The sequence below is a fragment of the Glycine max genome, chromosome 16 (assembly GCF_000004515.6).
Source record: "Glycine max cultivar Williams 82 chromosome 16, Glycine_max_v4.0, whole genome shotgun sequence".
Lineage (NCBI taxonomy): Eukaryota > Viridiplantae > Streptophyta > Magnoliopsida > Fabales > Fabaceae > Glycine > Glycine max.
In genome coordinates, this window is record NC_038252.2 from 37998442 (window position 1) to 38010998 (window position 12557).

The 12557-nt window shown below is 32.3% G+C and overlaps 2 protein-coding genes across 3 annotated transcripts; both read left to right on the top strand.

Moving 5' to 3' along the window:
- The first annotated feature begins 1305 nt into the window (after positions 1-1305).
- LOC100790842 (acid phosphatase 1) lies at positions 1306-4615 on the top strand. 2 transcript variants are annotated; one of them, XM_003548285.5, is made up of 4 exons: positions 1306-1458; positions 2785-3234; positions 3685-3897; positions 4225-4614. In XM_003548285.5, exons 2-4 carry the CDS (start codon positions 2828-2830, stop codon positions 4400-4402), a joined length of 798 nt encoding a protein of 265 aa, XP_003548333.1. In that variant the 5' UTR covers positions 1306-1458; positions 2785-2827; the 3' UTR covers positions 4403-4614. The 2 variants fall into 2 exon arrangements, with proteins under 2 accessions (XP_003548333.1, XP_014624016.1); XM_014768530.3 differs by lacking the exon at positions 1306-1458 and having other exon boundaries at positions 2730-3234; positions 4225-4615.
- Positions 4616-5839: 1224 nt separating this feature from the next.
- LOC100305569 (uncharacterized) lies at positions 5840-8946 on the top strand. The gene is made up of 4 exons (NM_001250304.2): positions 5840-5990; positions 6218-6473; positions 6541-6662; positions 8009-8946. The coding sequence occupies exons 2-4, from the start codon at positions 6224-6226 to the stop codon at positions 8171-8173; spliced, it is 537 nt and encodes a 178-aa protein (NP_001237233.2). The 5' UTR covers positions 5840-5990; positions 6218-6223; the 3' UTR covers positions 8174-8946.
- Positions 8947-12557: the final 3611 nt, after the last annotated feature.

Consider the following 12557-nt stretch of genomic DNA (forward strand, 5'->3'; position numbering starts at 1 on the left):
AACTTATTAAAATAAAACAGTTATAAATTACTTTCATAAATTTAAATAATTCTTTTATAAAATACGCATAAACCGACGTTCTGCTTACTTTTGACCTTAGTGTGATATGCTTACACCTCATATATATATATATATATATATATATAAGAAAAAAAAAATTGCCTCCAAGAAGATCGTGCCACGGAGCATGTAGAAATGTCAAACACTTCCTTTCTTATGAACTTTTTAGGTGTCTTATCCCTCTATGTATTCTCCACCCTCATTGGCATAGAGTGAATCCGTTGCCCACTATCAATATAAATCTCGACCATTTTATTTTAAACCAATGTCAAAGCTCCCAAATAGAGCACTAATTTTCCAATATCGAGTTTAGTTGGTTGTTGAAGAGGGTACGGAAAAGAAGAAAAAGACTTTTTTTTTAATTAATTACAACCTATTTTAGATATCCGCATGACTTAATTTGGTCATGATTCACAATATCTCTTGTCAACAATCTTTAACACATGAAATTTCAATTGTATTGGCTGTTCAAGATCAAACAAACAGTCAACTTTATTTTCTTTTCTTTTTTTTTTGTTAGTCAACTATTATTCTTATGAAGAGTTTAATTTTCCATGGAATATTCCAGAGCTATTAATAACATAGAAATGTTGGCTTTTAATTCATATAAAAATCAACAGTTAATTGAAATATTTAATGATTTTATCGATAATTAATCTATTTCAAATTGAAAACTTATTTGATTATCTTTGTTGAAAGCTGTTCTTTTTAATTATATTTTTTATTTATGATGTTGGAATCTAACTAAGATTTTATTTAAGAAAATTAAATTTAATATCACTCAAATCATTAACTTAACGGAAGAATATATAAAAGTGGTTACAAATTATTGAAAATATTCACTTCAACAACAAAATTTAAATTTATTTTCTGTGAAATACCATGTAGATATATATCTTGGGTGTATGAGATGATCATATTGAGACAAGAGAGGAGGGGAGAGGCAGAAAATTGCATGATGCATTCCCATGTGGCTTCTGACGCTATATCCACAATAACAATTACCTACGAGATATGGAAGCTGAAGACATTCTTCAACGGTGGTGGGTCCTAGGAACCCAACACTCCATGTTCACCTCTCACATTTTACCTTTGGGTCTCCACCATACTCAACATTTTTGCTCTCTGACGCCAACCCCACCCAATCAACATTCCATATATTGCAATTTTAAACGTCATTTATGGATACATAAACTTGCCAACATATTACATATGCATGCACAGTTATTTTCCTATGCGAGTCCTTTCTATATAAATAGCCAAGTTAGGTTTATCTTTGGTATCAAATTGGGAATAACGTGATATCGTCAACCATCCTTTGCAATTGCAAGAATCTTTAGTTTTTTTATTTCTTCCCATCAGTGTCTCTTTCAGTTGAGTGCCTTACTTTTAACGCAGGTGCGGCTAATATTTCGCCAGGCACATCCATTCTATTTTCAGCTCTGTTTAGTTTAATTTTTTAGTATATTCAAGCAATTAACATTACATTATCGATTGCTTTCTTCTCTCTTGAGTCTTGATAGTTGCCAACACTTGAGAAGTCGAAGGATAGATGGGAACTCATAAATTTTATTATGTCATGTACCAAAAAAGACGTACGTTTATGATTTAACTATTATCGCAAGAGCAATGCTTGTCACTTGTCATCATAACTATATGGGTGTGTAAAGCATAATATTAATGAATTTTTAATTTTAAATGACCAGTTTATTGCAGGATTTGATCCTTAATTTAATATCGAGTAAACTATATATATGTGATTATATTGGAGAGAAAAGAAAAACATAAATTTTATCACATATGATAGTGAGTTGTCTTATAATTAATTATAATGAGTCCTTATTTAGTAAAACAAAAAACTCTTTTAGTTGTGTGCGTGAGTAATTTTTCAAGTGTCATCTAATTAAGTTTGTAAATGATAATAATTTCTTATTTTGTCTATAGTTCCGTAAAAACTTCTCATTCCAAAAATATAAAAAAAAGTAAATTTGAAGATTGTATAAATTCCTTTAATTTGATGTAATATGCGTCGTTGATGATTTGAAGTTCTTCCGATTAAAATACTTAGAGAAAAATACTACATTGGACAGACGCACGTACGTTTAGCGATGCAACGTACCACCCAAAAATTTGTGGGTATAGTTTTATCGTCTAATAAAGTCCAAACTTTATGTTTATAATCTTTGCACTTCTCCCCTTCACTTAATGCTGGAATACTGACACCTCTGTTCAATATCTAGTTAAATTCCCCTTCCCCAACATCAAAGAATCTAATTTTATTTCTTCAAGATATGATAATGCTAGGTGACTTGACATGGCATATATTCTCTTTCTGAAAAATAATGTCATATAAAAGTTTATTTATGTAAGTAGAACTCATACTTATTGTATTAAGAAAAAATATTATAAAAAAAAACTAGAGTGATTTAAGTAATCCTAAAAAATATTGAACGCAAGATTATTAATAATTAATAGAAACAAGATACTGATGCTTTCAATTAGCAACAAACTTTTTATCGCGTACGGTGATCATACTCATGGTTTCAGCAGCTTAAATAAGAATTGTTTTTTTTTTTATGAAAGATACATGTGATGTGTAAAAAAAAATAGTAACAAACTTTAAAAATTGAATAATAAATTATTACGTGAGACTATAAAAATCACTTGTAGTTTGGTCCTCCACCTGCAAGCCATTAATTATCAACAATATCTTCTCTGGTATAGGTACAAAGAAGGAAGAAGCACGCGTGGGGGTGTGGGTGAATATATGGCGAAAAGAGTACCAGTAGGAGAGTTGTTGGTGTTGGTGTTATTATTGTTGGCACCAAAGACAAAGGCAATGAGCATAACAGGAGGTCATAATAAAAGCAGGGGCAAAGAGTCCTCTGGTTCTAGTGATGAGGGGGGTGCAATTAGCTTTTGTTTGAGTTGGAGATTGGCAGTGGAGGCAAACAATGTGGTTGCATGGCCAACAGTTCCACCTCAGTGTTCCCGATATGTTGAGACTTACATGATCAATGGCCAGTACGACCGGGACTTGGACTTGATTGTGGAGGTAATCTTGGCTTATGTCAACCAAACTTTTCTCCTTGGGGATGCCATGGATGCTTGGATTTTGGATGTTGATGACACTTGCATCTCCAATATCTATTATTACAAAGGCAAGAAATATGGGTATGTATACATTTTAATTAAGTTGTGTGTGTGTGTTTGCTTTTAGTCGTAGACCTCTAATCTAACACACCTTTTTTTCTTCTCTTGGTCCAATATGAAATAAGAGCCCCTTTTTTTGCACAAAATTAGTTCCTCGACTCTCTCTTGATTGAGTCCATCTTCACTCCATCCTCCATTTTTATTTATTGGTTTTCTTGTTAATCCAAAGGCTAGTAAAACACAATTTATCCCATCCCGTTTTTTTTATAAAAAAAAAACATTCTACTTTGTAATATTGTTCTAATAATAATGAAATTTGAATTTGACAACTAACATAGGTATACTTTTATTTTTTTTACAAGAATGCTCTTCATTTTTATTTTCCCAAAATTTTGTTTGTAGTAAATAAAAAATTCTGAAATTTGTGAATTTGTATGGGTAATTATAATTGGGTGTATATATAATATGCAGGTGTGATCCGTATGACCCATTTTCCTTTAGGACGTGGGCCATGAAAGGAGGGTGCCCTGCAATTCCTTCCGTACTAAGGTTGTTTAACATATTAGTAGATAAAGGATTCAAAGTATTTTTACTCACCGGAAGAGATGAAGAGACCCTTGGTCAAGTTACCCGGAACAACTTGCACAATCAAGGATTTATTGGCTATGAACGCCTTATTTTGAGGTATGGCATGTGTTTGTGGGCATAGTTGAGTGTTAAATCTACCTTTTTAATACTCATATATTCTTTTTTATTAGTTAAAATTAACTTAGATCTCATTAATTAAGAGACTGATCAAATGGGATAATGAAACTCAAATATTTAACAATACCAACTTGAATTTTACTTCTATTAAATTAATGCCTCAAACAAAATCTAAAATACATATTCATTGACTTCCCTTTTAATCCGTCTGTGGATATGAAATCCTATTACATGTATGTGAAAATTTAACCATTGAAGAGTGAAGGCATATTAAAACTAATAGAACTATCTGGATCAAATTTGCAGGAGTTCAGCATATAAAGGGAAAAGTGCAATGAAATACAAATCCGATGTACGAAAGCAGTTAGAGGACCAAGGTTACAGGATATGGGGGAATGTGGGAGACCAGTGGAGTGATATCCAGGGAGATTATTTGGGGAACCGTACTTTCAAGCTACCTAATCCCATGTACTTTGTTCCCTAATCCTATGATTTACATGTATCATGAACTTGTGGCAAATTAAAATAGCCGACATGCAAATGTATTTGGCATCAATAATTTACTTTTGGGTGCTGCTACCAAGTTTATACAATATGATGAGAGGGATATTAGTATAGTAAAAACACTCCAAACATACACTAAAAGTCTATAATCAAGCAAATACATATATAATTAAGTTCTTACAAGCCTTTAAAGAAGTTTAAAACAATTAGTGACGGCTAATATTAACACAAACATAAGATTTTTGTAATAAACAGGTGAGAACATATGACAAGGCAATCTTGAAGATGTGCTTGTTTGGATCTCCTATGAGTTTGTTGTAACACAAAGTACGAGACAGAAGTAAGGAAGACGTTGCATTTTGGAAACAAGCGAAAGATGCTACCGGCAATCAAAACACAGCTTATGTAAACCCATAATGTCTCACTTAATGAAGATGGTCAAATTAGGATCATAATTAGACGCTTGTTGTACTAAAAACACACGACAACAAACAAATAGAGAGGAGAGAAGACAAAAAAACATTGCCAAATTTGCACATCTACTAGACTGCATTTTTTTAATTGCAATTACAAATTCGTTATGCGTTGGATCGGGTCGATTTTTTCCAGCAAATTTTGATTCTTCGTTTTCACTAGTTGGATCATCTATTGGAGGTCTAGAAAGGGAGAAAAGTTGTTCACACTTGTTTTTAGGTTTTTTTTTTCATCTTTGTTTCTTATTTGCAAGCATTGTTGCTTTGGTTGATTGTATGCTAATTATATGTTTTTTTGACACTTTCTTGTATCTTCTGTTAATCATAATAAAGTTATTTTTTTAGTATAGACCACTTATGATTTTTATACTTGATTTTATAAGCTTTTCACCTTAAAAATCATTATATGATTTTGTCCGATTATCAAACAAATCTTTAATACACAGCTCGTAGAATGAGGATTTTCTCCTCTATACTTTCTCAATGAGGTATTTTTTGATGTTATCTTTCTTTATTTATTTATTTTTTAGGTGTATTTGACACATTATCCCTCAATTACCGAGAACAATTCACTCAACCATCCCAAGCTATTTTTTTTTTCTTTATATGTATTTGATCCTTACTCCTTTTAATTTTCTTTCATTTATCTAAATTTTTGAATTAAAGTTTGCTACTTATTTCAAAATAAATATATATTACAATTTAAATTATTTATTGTAAAATGAAAATATATTTATACATTTAGAATAATTTATTTATTATAAATTTTAAGTGTAATATAATTTATATTTTAAAAAAATGTATATTTATTATATAACTTAATTATCATTTACATTTTACATAACTTTAGAAAAGAGTGGTTAAGGAGTGAATTTTGGTATGAAATATTTTCACTAGTATTTTCTACAAAAACTATAAAACAATCCTGACCTAGCAACTATTGCAAGCAGGGAACTTCAATTGTCTTGTTGGTTCCTTCATTCGTCACGGATTCACAGTTATCAATCAGCTCTCTATCTCATCCAACTCATTTCTTCACTCTGATTCTTGCCCCAAGCTGTAACTGTAACTGATCCGCGGACCGTAAACCACAAGGTAGGTTCGATGACTTCACTATTACTTTCATTCTTACTGTTCTACTATGGTGATTTCATCTTCGGGTGTTCTGAATACCTCTTTTACTAGTTTTATAACTTTTATTTTTTTCCCTGTCTCGATCCATGCTTAGTTAATTGCTCATAAACTGTTCGATTAAATGCCAGTTTTTTAGTGTGTTGTTAAGCTTATTTGATTGCCATTCATCTGTTTCAATTTCAATGCAGAGAGAAATGGGATCTGCTGGAGCCCTTAGGAACATTGTTCGCTCTCTCTCAGTCGCATCATCAAGAGCTTTATTGCCTCGAATCTCCACCAATGCTTCGATGGCTCCAATTTGTTTTGCTCTGCCATCTCCCTGCAAACCTCCTCAACGGCTTCTTCCCCTTTGGAGTCACTTCCACAGCTTGACAGACACTCGCTTCCCCAAGAGACGCCCCTCTGAAAGACCTCGTCGAAAGAGGGCCAGCTTGAGACCCTCTGGTGCGTCCCCTTTTTGTGCTTTTGATTTTGAAAGATATCATATTTTGAAATGCTTTATTTGGTTCAGGGCCTTATGCTTGGGTTCAATATACACCTGGCCAACCGATACTTCCAAACAAGCCTAATGAAGGGAGTGTCAAAAGGAGAAATGAGAAGAAACGCATGAGGCAACGCCGTGCCTTTATATTGGTGCGCTCTCCCTTTACTCTGTACACATTGAATTTTGGAGGGTTTATGAGTGTTGTGTGTGTTTTCCGTTTGCGTTTAAAGAAAATGACAACTGGGGTTAGAAATGAAACAGGAGAGGAAAATTCATTGTAATAGTTGGTTGTGTGAGGAATGGATGATGGTTGCAAAACATATAGTTATTTTGAATTTGTTTCATGTTACAAGACCTAGTGGCATAAGGCTGTTGTTGTTGTTGTTATGAGAGTCATCTTATTTTATGGTGAAGAGGACCCTTTCATTGGCAACAAATTGATATGTAGTCTCAATATTCAATTATAAGTTGGATGGGATTTCTAACAAGTAAATTTTTAAATGTCTGTGTTAGAACTTTGTGAATGTTGTCCATGAGGGGAACATAATCTTTCTACTAGTATAATAAGGTGAATGAGTTTCAAACAATAGTGTTTATCTTTTGGTTCAGAGTAGTTTACAGTGAAAATTTGGATGTTGTATTATCATTCACTTGTTTAGCATCTGCACTTTGCTTTTTTAGATTGATAATATTACAACATGAACTAATTTTGGTTCTTTAGTTGCTTTCTCATGAAGTTAATTGGCATGAATTTTGTGCCTACCAAATAAACTAGCAATAATTTTGCCTAATGTTTGCTTTGCTGTTATTTTCACTAAATTTGCAGCCAAAATGAAAGCAAATAATTATGAGCAACAGATAGGATCTAGTAATCTGTTGCAGAAGCTATAATGAGTGCATGCATTAACTCTTGCCCTTGAAAGCATCTGCCTTCTTTTTTATTCATTGACAGCATTTTTTTTTACTATATCCCTTTAGTTCTTTTGAGGACTTCATTTTGTCATTTATGTCTGTAATCTTCATGAACATTGGATATGAAAAGTGCTACTACATTTAGCTAGAGTAGATTTGGTGGCAAGTTTATTTGCTATTGAATGTCAAAAGTATTCCATAGACAAGATTATGGCCATAATAATAACCGTTTAGAAATTCAAATTTTGTAAACGAGGTGACCTATATCTATGTTAGTGGTGTTAGATCATTATGTGGTTATTCTTTGACTATAACTCTGGATTTTATCGGCATTCTGTGACAAGACTATCAAGTGCCAATCAAAGATTGGTTGTTTTACAGCTTCAAAATTTGTCTAGGCTAAATGGAGTTGGTTATAACCATTTTTTCTGTCAGGAGGTGCTTGTTTTAGTTATTAAGGAGGTTAGAGTGATTTTCTTAGAACTTAACAAAATATCAGTGCTATGTTTGAATTGATTTTTTGTTTTGTAAACTAAAAGTTTCTGTATTGGAATAAATGTTCAATGTGGACTCTTGCATACAGGCGGAAAGGAAGAAAAGGAAAGCTCAGCTGCAAGAGGCCAATCGGAAGAAAAATATTCAGAGGGTAGAACGTAAAATGGCTGCAGTTGCAAGGGAAAGGGATTGGGCAGAAAGATTGGCTGAGTTGCAGCGACTTGAGGAAGAGAAGAAAAAATCTATGGCTTGAATTTGTTTAGGACCCTACCTGCAATTGGTTATACTGATTATGACCTCCTCTAACAACTGTTGTTACTTTATTTTCAATTTATTTAGGACCCTACCTGCAGTTTTAAGCATTTTTTTTTTCCTGGAACATGGAAGTTTGAAACTCCTCCGTACTTTGTCAATACTAAATTCCCTCCCCTGCCTAGAGAGAGTAATGCTAAATGCTTACCCTTTTTTCGAAGCAACAAAAATGAAAGAAATAAAAGAAACCGTCTGTCGTTAGATCACTCTGCATGTTAGCAAATCTAACAGTCTATATTCATGGGAGACTGTATTCACCCTAATTGTGGGTTTTGATCCATCTGATAGAGGTTCAACGTTAGGCCCAAAGTAGGGTAGCACTCCATACTGTCCGGTAAATACTAAATACTATAAGGAAAGGAAAGGGTTAATTAGGCAGAGACAAGGAGAAACCATTGGGGGAGTTGGGAATTATGAGGAATCTGTTGGGAAGAATCATGAGAAGAAGCCACGTTAGTAGAAGTGGTTTTGTTGTGATCAACAGCAATATAAAGGAAGGTGGAAGGAAGGCAAAAGGGTATCCTGGATCTATCATCCTTTTTGGCATGTGCTCGAGGCAAGTCTGACATGCACGGAGTCTCTCCTGGTGAATTCTTTCCTTGTTTTTGAATCTATTGTTCAAGTTCTAGTTAACTACTCATCGTGGAACTTTCTTTGTTTATAAGTATCACCCCTTTGTAGGGATTGTTAATAAATAACAGCAGAAATTTTATCCCAGCTCTACCACTATCCTTATGCTTGGTGAACTTGTATATTCCCTTTCCATGTCTCGTCTAAAAATTCCTATTTGGCTCAAACTATACGACTGCTATGTGTGGGATGAGGTTTTAGATTGTCCTTGGGTAATAATAACTTGTATAAAGAAGGGCAAATTGCAACCGTTAGTCTGGATGCTGTAGCTTGATAAATGTATGAGACTATTCTAGGCCATTCTATTCTTTTTATCGTGGATATTGTTGGCTGCAGTAATTTTTTATAAAAGCAAATTCGATCTAATTATTGATGATACCTTGGATGACAGCAACACCGAAACATACTAGCCACTCCTTCAACTAATTAATTGGTAAGATCTTGCCTGATGTTCATAAGCTTGAAACTTGAGAAATTTCCATGTTAATGACCTCTTTCTGTTAGTGTTCTCTATCATGGACAAACTCTTATATGGAGTCCAGTCATTAATAGAAATTAATAGAGATAGATGATAATTGAACAATGAAAACTTGATCTTTAACAGTGTGGTTCAATCATTTAAGCCAACTTGGCTGTTGTTTATGTTAATAGTTGAACTGACGTGGAAGATGCTTGTGTTCTTGAATGAGGCGACTACTTAAAGGATTATGGATGTATCATGCTTAGAACTAAAGAGAGACTTAGCCATACTGTCTTGAATAAAATTGTTTCTTATGGAGAATATTTGTGATATATATATATATATATATATATATATATATATATATATATATATATATATATATATAAAGAAAAAGACTTAACTGTGTTTAAATTGTCCAAGGGATTTAATTTTTACTTGATTTTTATCATGTTTAGGATTCTTTTTTCGTTCAAACATCAGCTGAGTTCCATGATTTTTATATAGATAAATTTAATAGAACATGTTTCCTGACTTGAATTAGTAAAAAAAATTATTCAAAATTGTGTCAAAATCGAAAACGATAATTGTTTCTAAAGGATAACATTAACTCAAATTTGAGAGATAAAAAACCAAAATAATTTTTTAAAAAGATAAAAGATCAAAATGAATTTTAGTTAAAAATAAAAAATCAAAAGTATATTTTTTATTATATCCCTCAACACTTAAATTTGTTTTTACCGGTTGTCACTAATGAGTGTTAACTGTTTGGAAAGTGTATCAAATGTCCAAGTAATAAAATCTCAGAAGTTCGAGTATCGAATTTCACAGGGATTTTGTATTGTACTTATCTTGGATACTTTTCAATTTATACGGGAAAAATAATGAAAGAGAGGGGTAGAAGAAAGAATAGGAAACAATAACAGGAAATTATAAGTAATGGAAAGCAAACGAATTAAAAGGAGAGTAGTCAAAGAGGGAATTCAATGGAATGCAAGTGTTAGGACCTAGCATGCCCTATTTGTCTAGGATGTATGATTTTATGATTTTTCTTTACCAATTCAAATGATTTTATCCTACCCACATCTATTCATTTACTTGCCCCTGATGCATCACAATGACAAGCCTATTTTATTTATCTATCTCCCAAATGCCTTTGAAAAGATTCAACAAATAAAATGCATGAAGTCTGAATTCTAGATATTTGCAAAAATGCATGGGCATAAAATTATCATTCTATGTCTAGCAATGATTTTCTCATGATATATTTTCTTTTTGTTCTATTAGAAGTTATCTTTTGTCGAGTGTCTAACCCCTAAAACTAATGCATGCATACTTTCTTTAAATCTTATTTAGAGATTACCTTCTACCGAACACCTAACCCCTAAAAGAATGTAAAGATGAATAATGCACGAAAAATAAACAGAAAAGATAATAAGATAGAAAACACTTGGTATTGCATTGATAAATAGTGAGAGTATATCATACATCGCTTTGGCTTTTAGGCCTGCTAGGCCCTAACTAGAGGTTTAGCCATTCATGGGCATTGAGGGTTTTACAATGGATGGAGTATAAAAATTGATGGAATTAAAAGGGTAAAAGAAAGAAAAGGAAGAAATGGTGGAAGGGAGAAAAGAATTCCCTAAGGAAGAGTTTTCAGGCTCTAGGTAGTAGTGAGAATGTTATAAGACTCGGTGTGTCATTTCCTCTTGGTCTGACTCTCTAAAGTGAGTTTTGGGCCTTCGTAAGCTCACTTAGCGCGTTCTTCCTCGCTTAGCATGTGTAGATCGTGCGCTTAACGAGTTTCTCTCGCTTAGCGCGTTCTGTTCTGTTGGATCACGCTTAGTGAGCTCCTCACGCTTAGCGAGCTCCTCGCGCTTAACGCCCTCACTTAGCGCTTGTGTCTTCAGTCGCGTTAAGCGCAAACTGCGCACTGAGCGAGGCATCTGGGCTGGGCCTTGTCACTGGTTTCATCTTTTTTTTCGTTATTCCTCCACTTTTTACTTTTAGTACCTCCAGTTTTTATATCTGCAATCAAGATTTAATGAAACATCAATTTTTTAACACTTAAGTGCAAATAACTGTTAAATAATTATTTTTAAAAACAATTTTAATTTATTTTCTATTATCAAAATACAATTATTTAACAGTTATTAATGAGCTATCATTTTTAACCAACAACAAGCTTAACATATGATCAAGTTTTCCCAAGTTTAATTGAACCCTAAAGTACAAATACGGAACCCAGTATTTGGTATTTTTAAACTTTAGGGGCTTTAAATTTTGAAATTTGGAATAGAATAATAATTAATTATTTTAGGATAATCCATTACTACAATTATTGAAAATAATAATCAAGTAACTTACAAATAGCTATAAATAAAAAAATTGCTATCATGTCAACTAAATAAATGAGAATTCTTTCCAATAATCAGTTATTCTTCACAAAAAGCTAAAATATGAATTGAAAAATTGATGACGACGACGATCAATCATTGACAAATAACTACTTATTATAACCAATGATCGATTATTTAATATGGGATACGAGCCCGATGTTCTTTATTTTCCCAAGTTAATAATTGATTAATAAATCAAATAAATTGTTTGTTAAGACCATAAGTTTGAAAAAAAAAGGTGTAATAATTTACAATTAATTAATTAGTTCTTAATTTTAAGTGAAGATCAGAGTCCTAAAAGTTAATTTAACGATGGGTATAATTTAGTTGATTAAACAGTGCGTAAGTTAATATAAATGAGTGGTTGAGTTTGATTTATATGAATAAAAAAAGTTGTAAAAGCTAATTTATATTAAAAAAAATAAGAAAGAAAGGGATAAAGGTACAAGATAGAGGCAGTGGAAAAATCCAAGGTATAGCCAACTATTTAGTGACTTGGAACAATGAAGGATAAATTAAAGAGATAAGTATATTCTTTTCTTCAAGTTAGGTACTCTCCATTATAATAGAAGTAAAGCAAATTGTACTCTTTTTTTTCTTCAAAGAATACTATGGAAAAAAATATATTTAAAGATCAAGGAAGATAAGAGATTGACGAATATGTTATTTCAGTGTAAAAATAAAATTTATATTGATATGTGATAAAATTTAAACAATTTTTCATTTTATTATTTTCATTAAAGTACAGTTTAGATTAAAAAGCCTAATAAGAAGAGTTATTCCAAGTTTATTCCTCTCTTATTTTTGTCTCTATTCATGTTTCTTTCTCTCTGTTC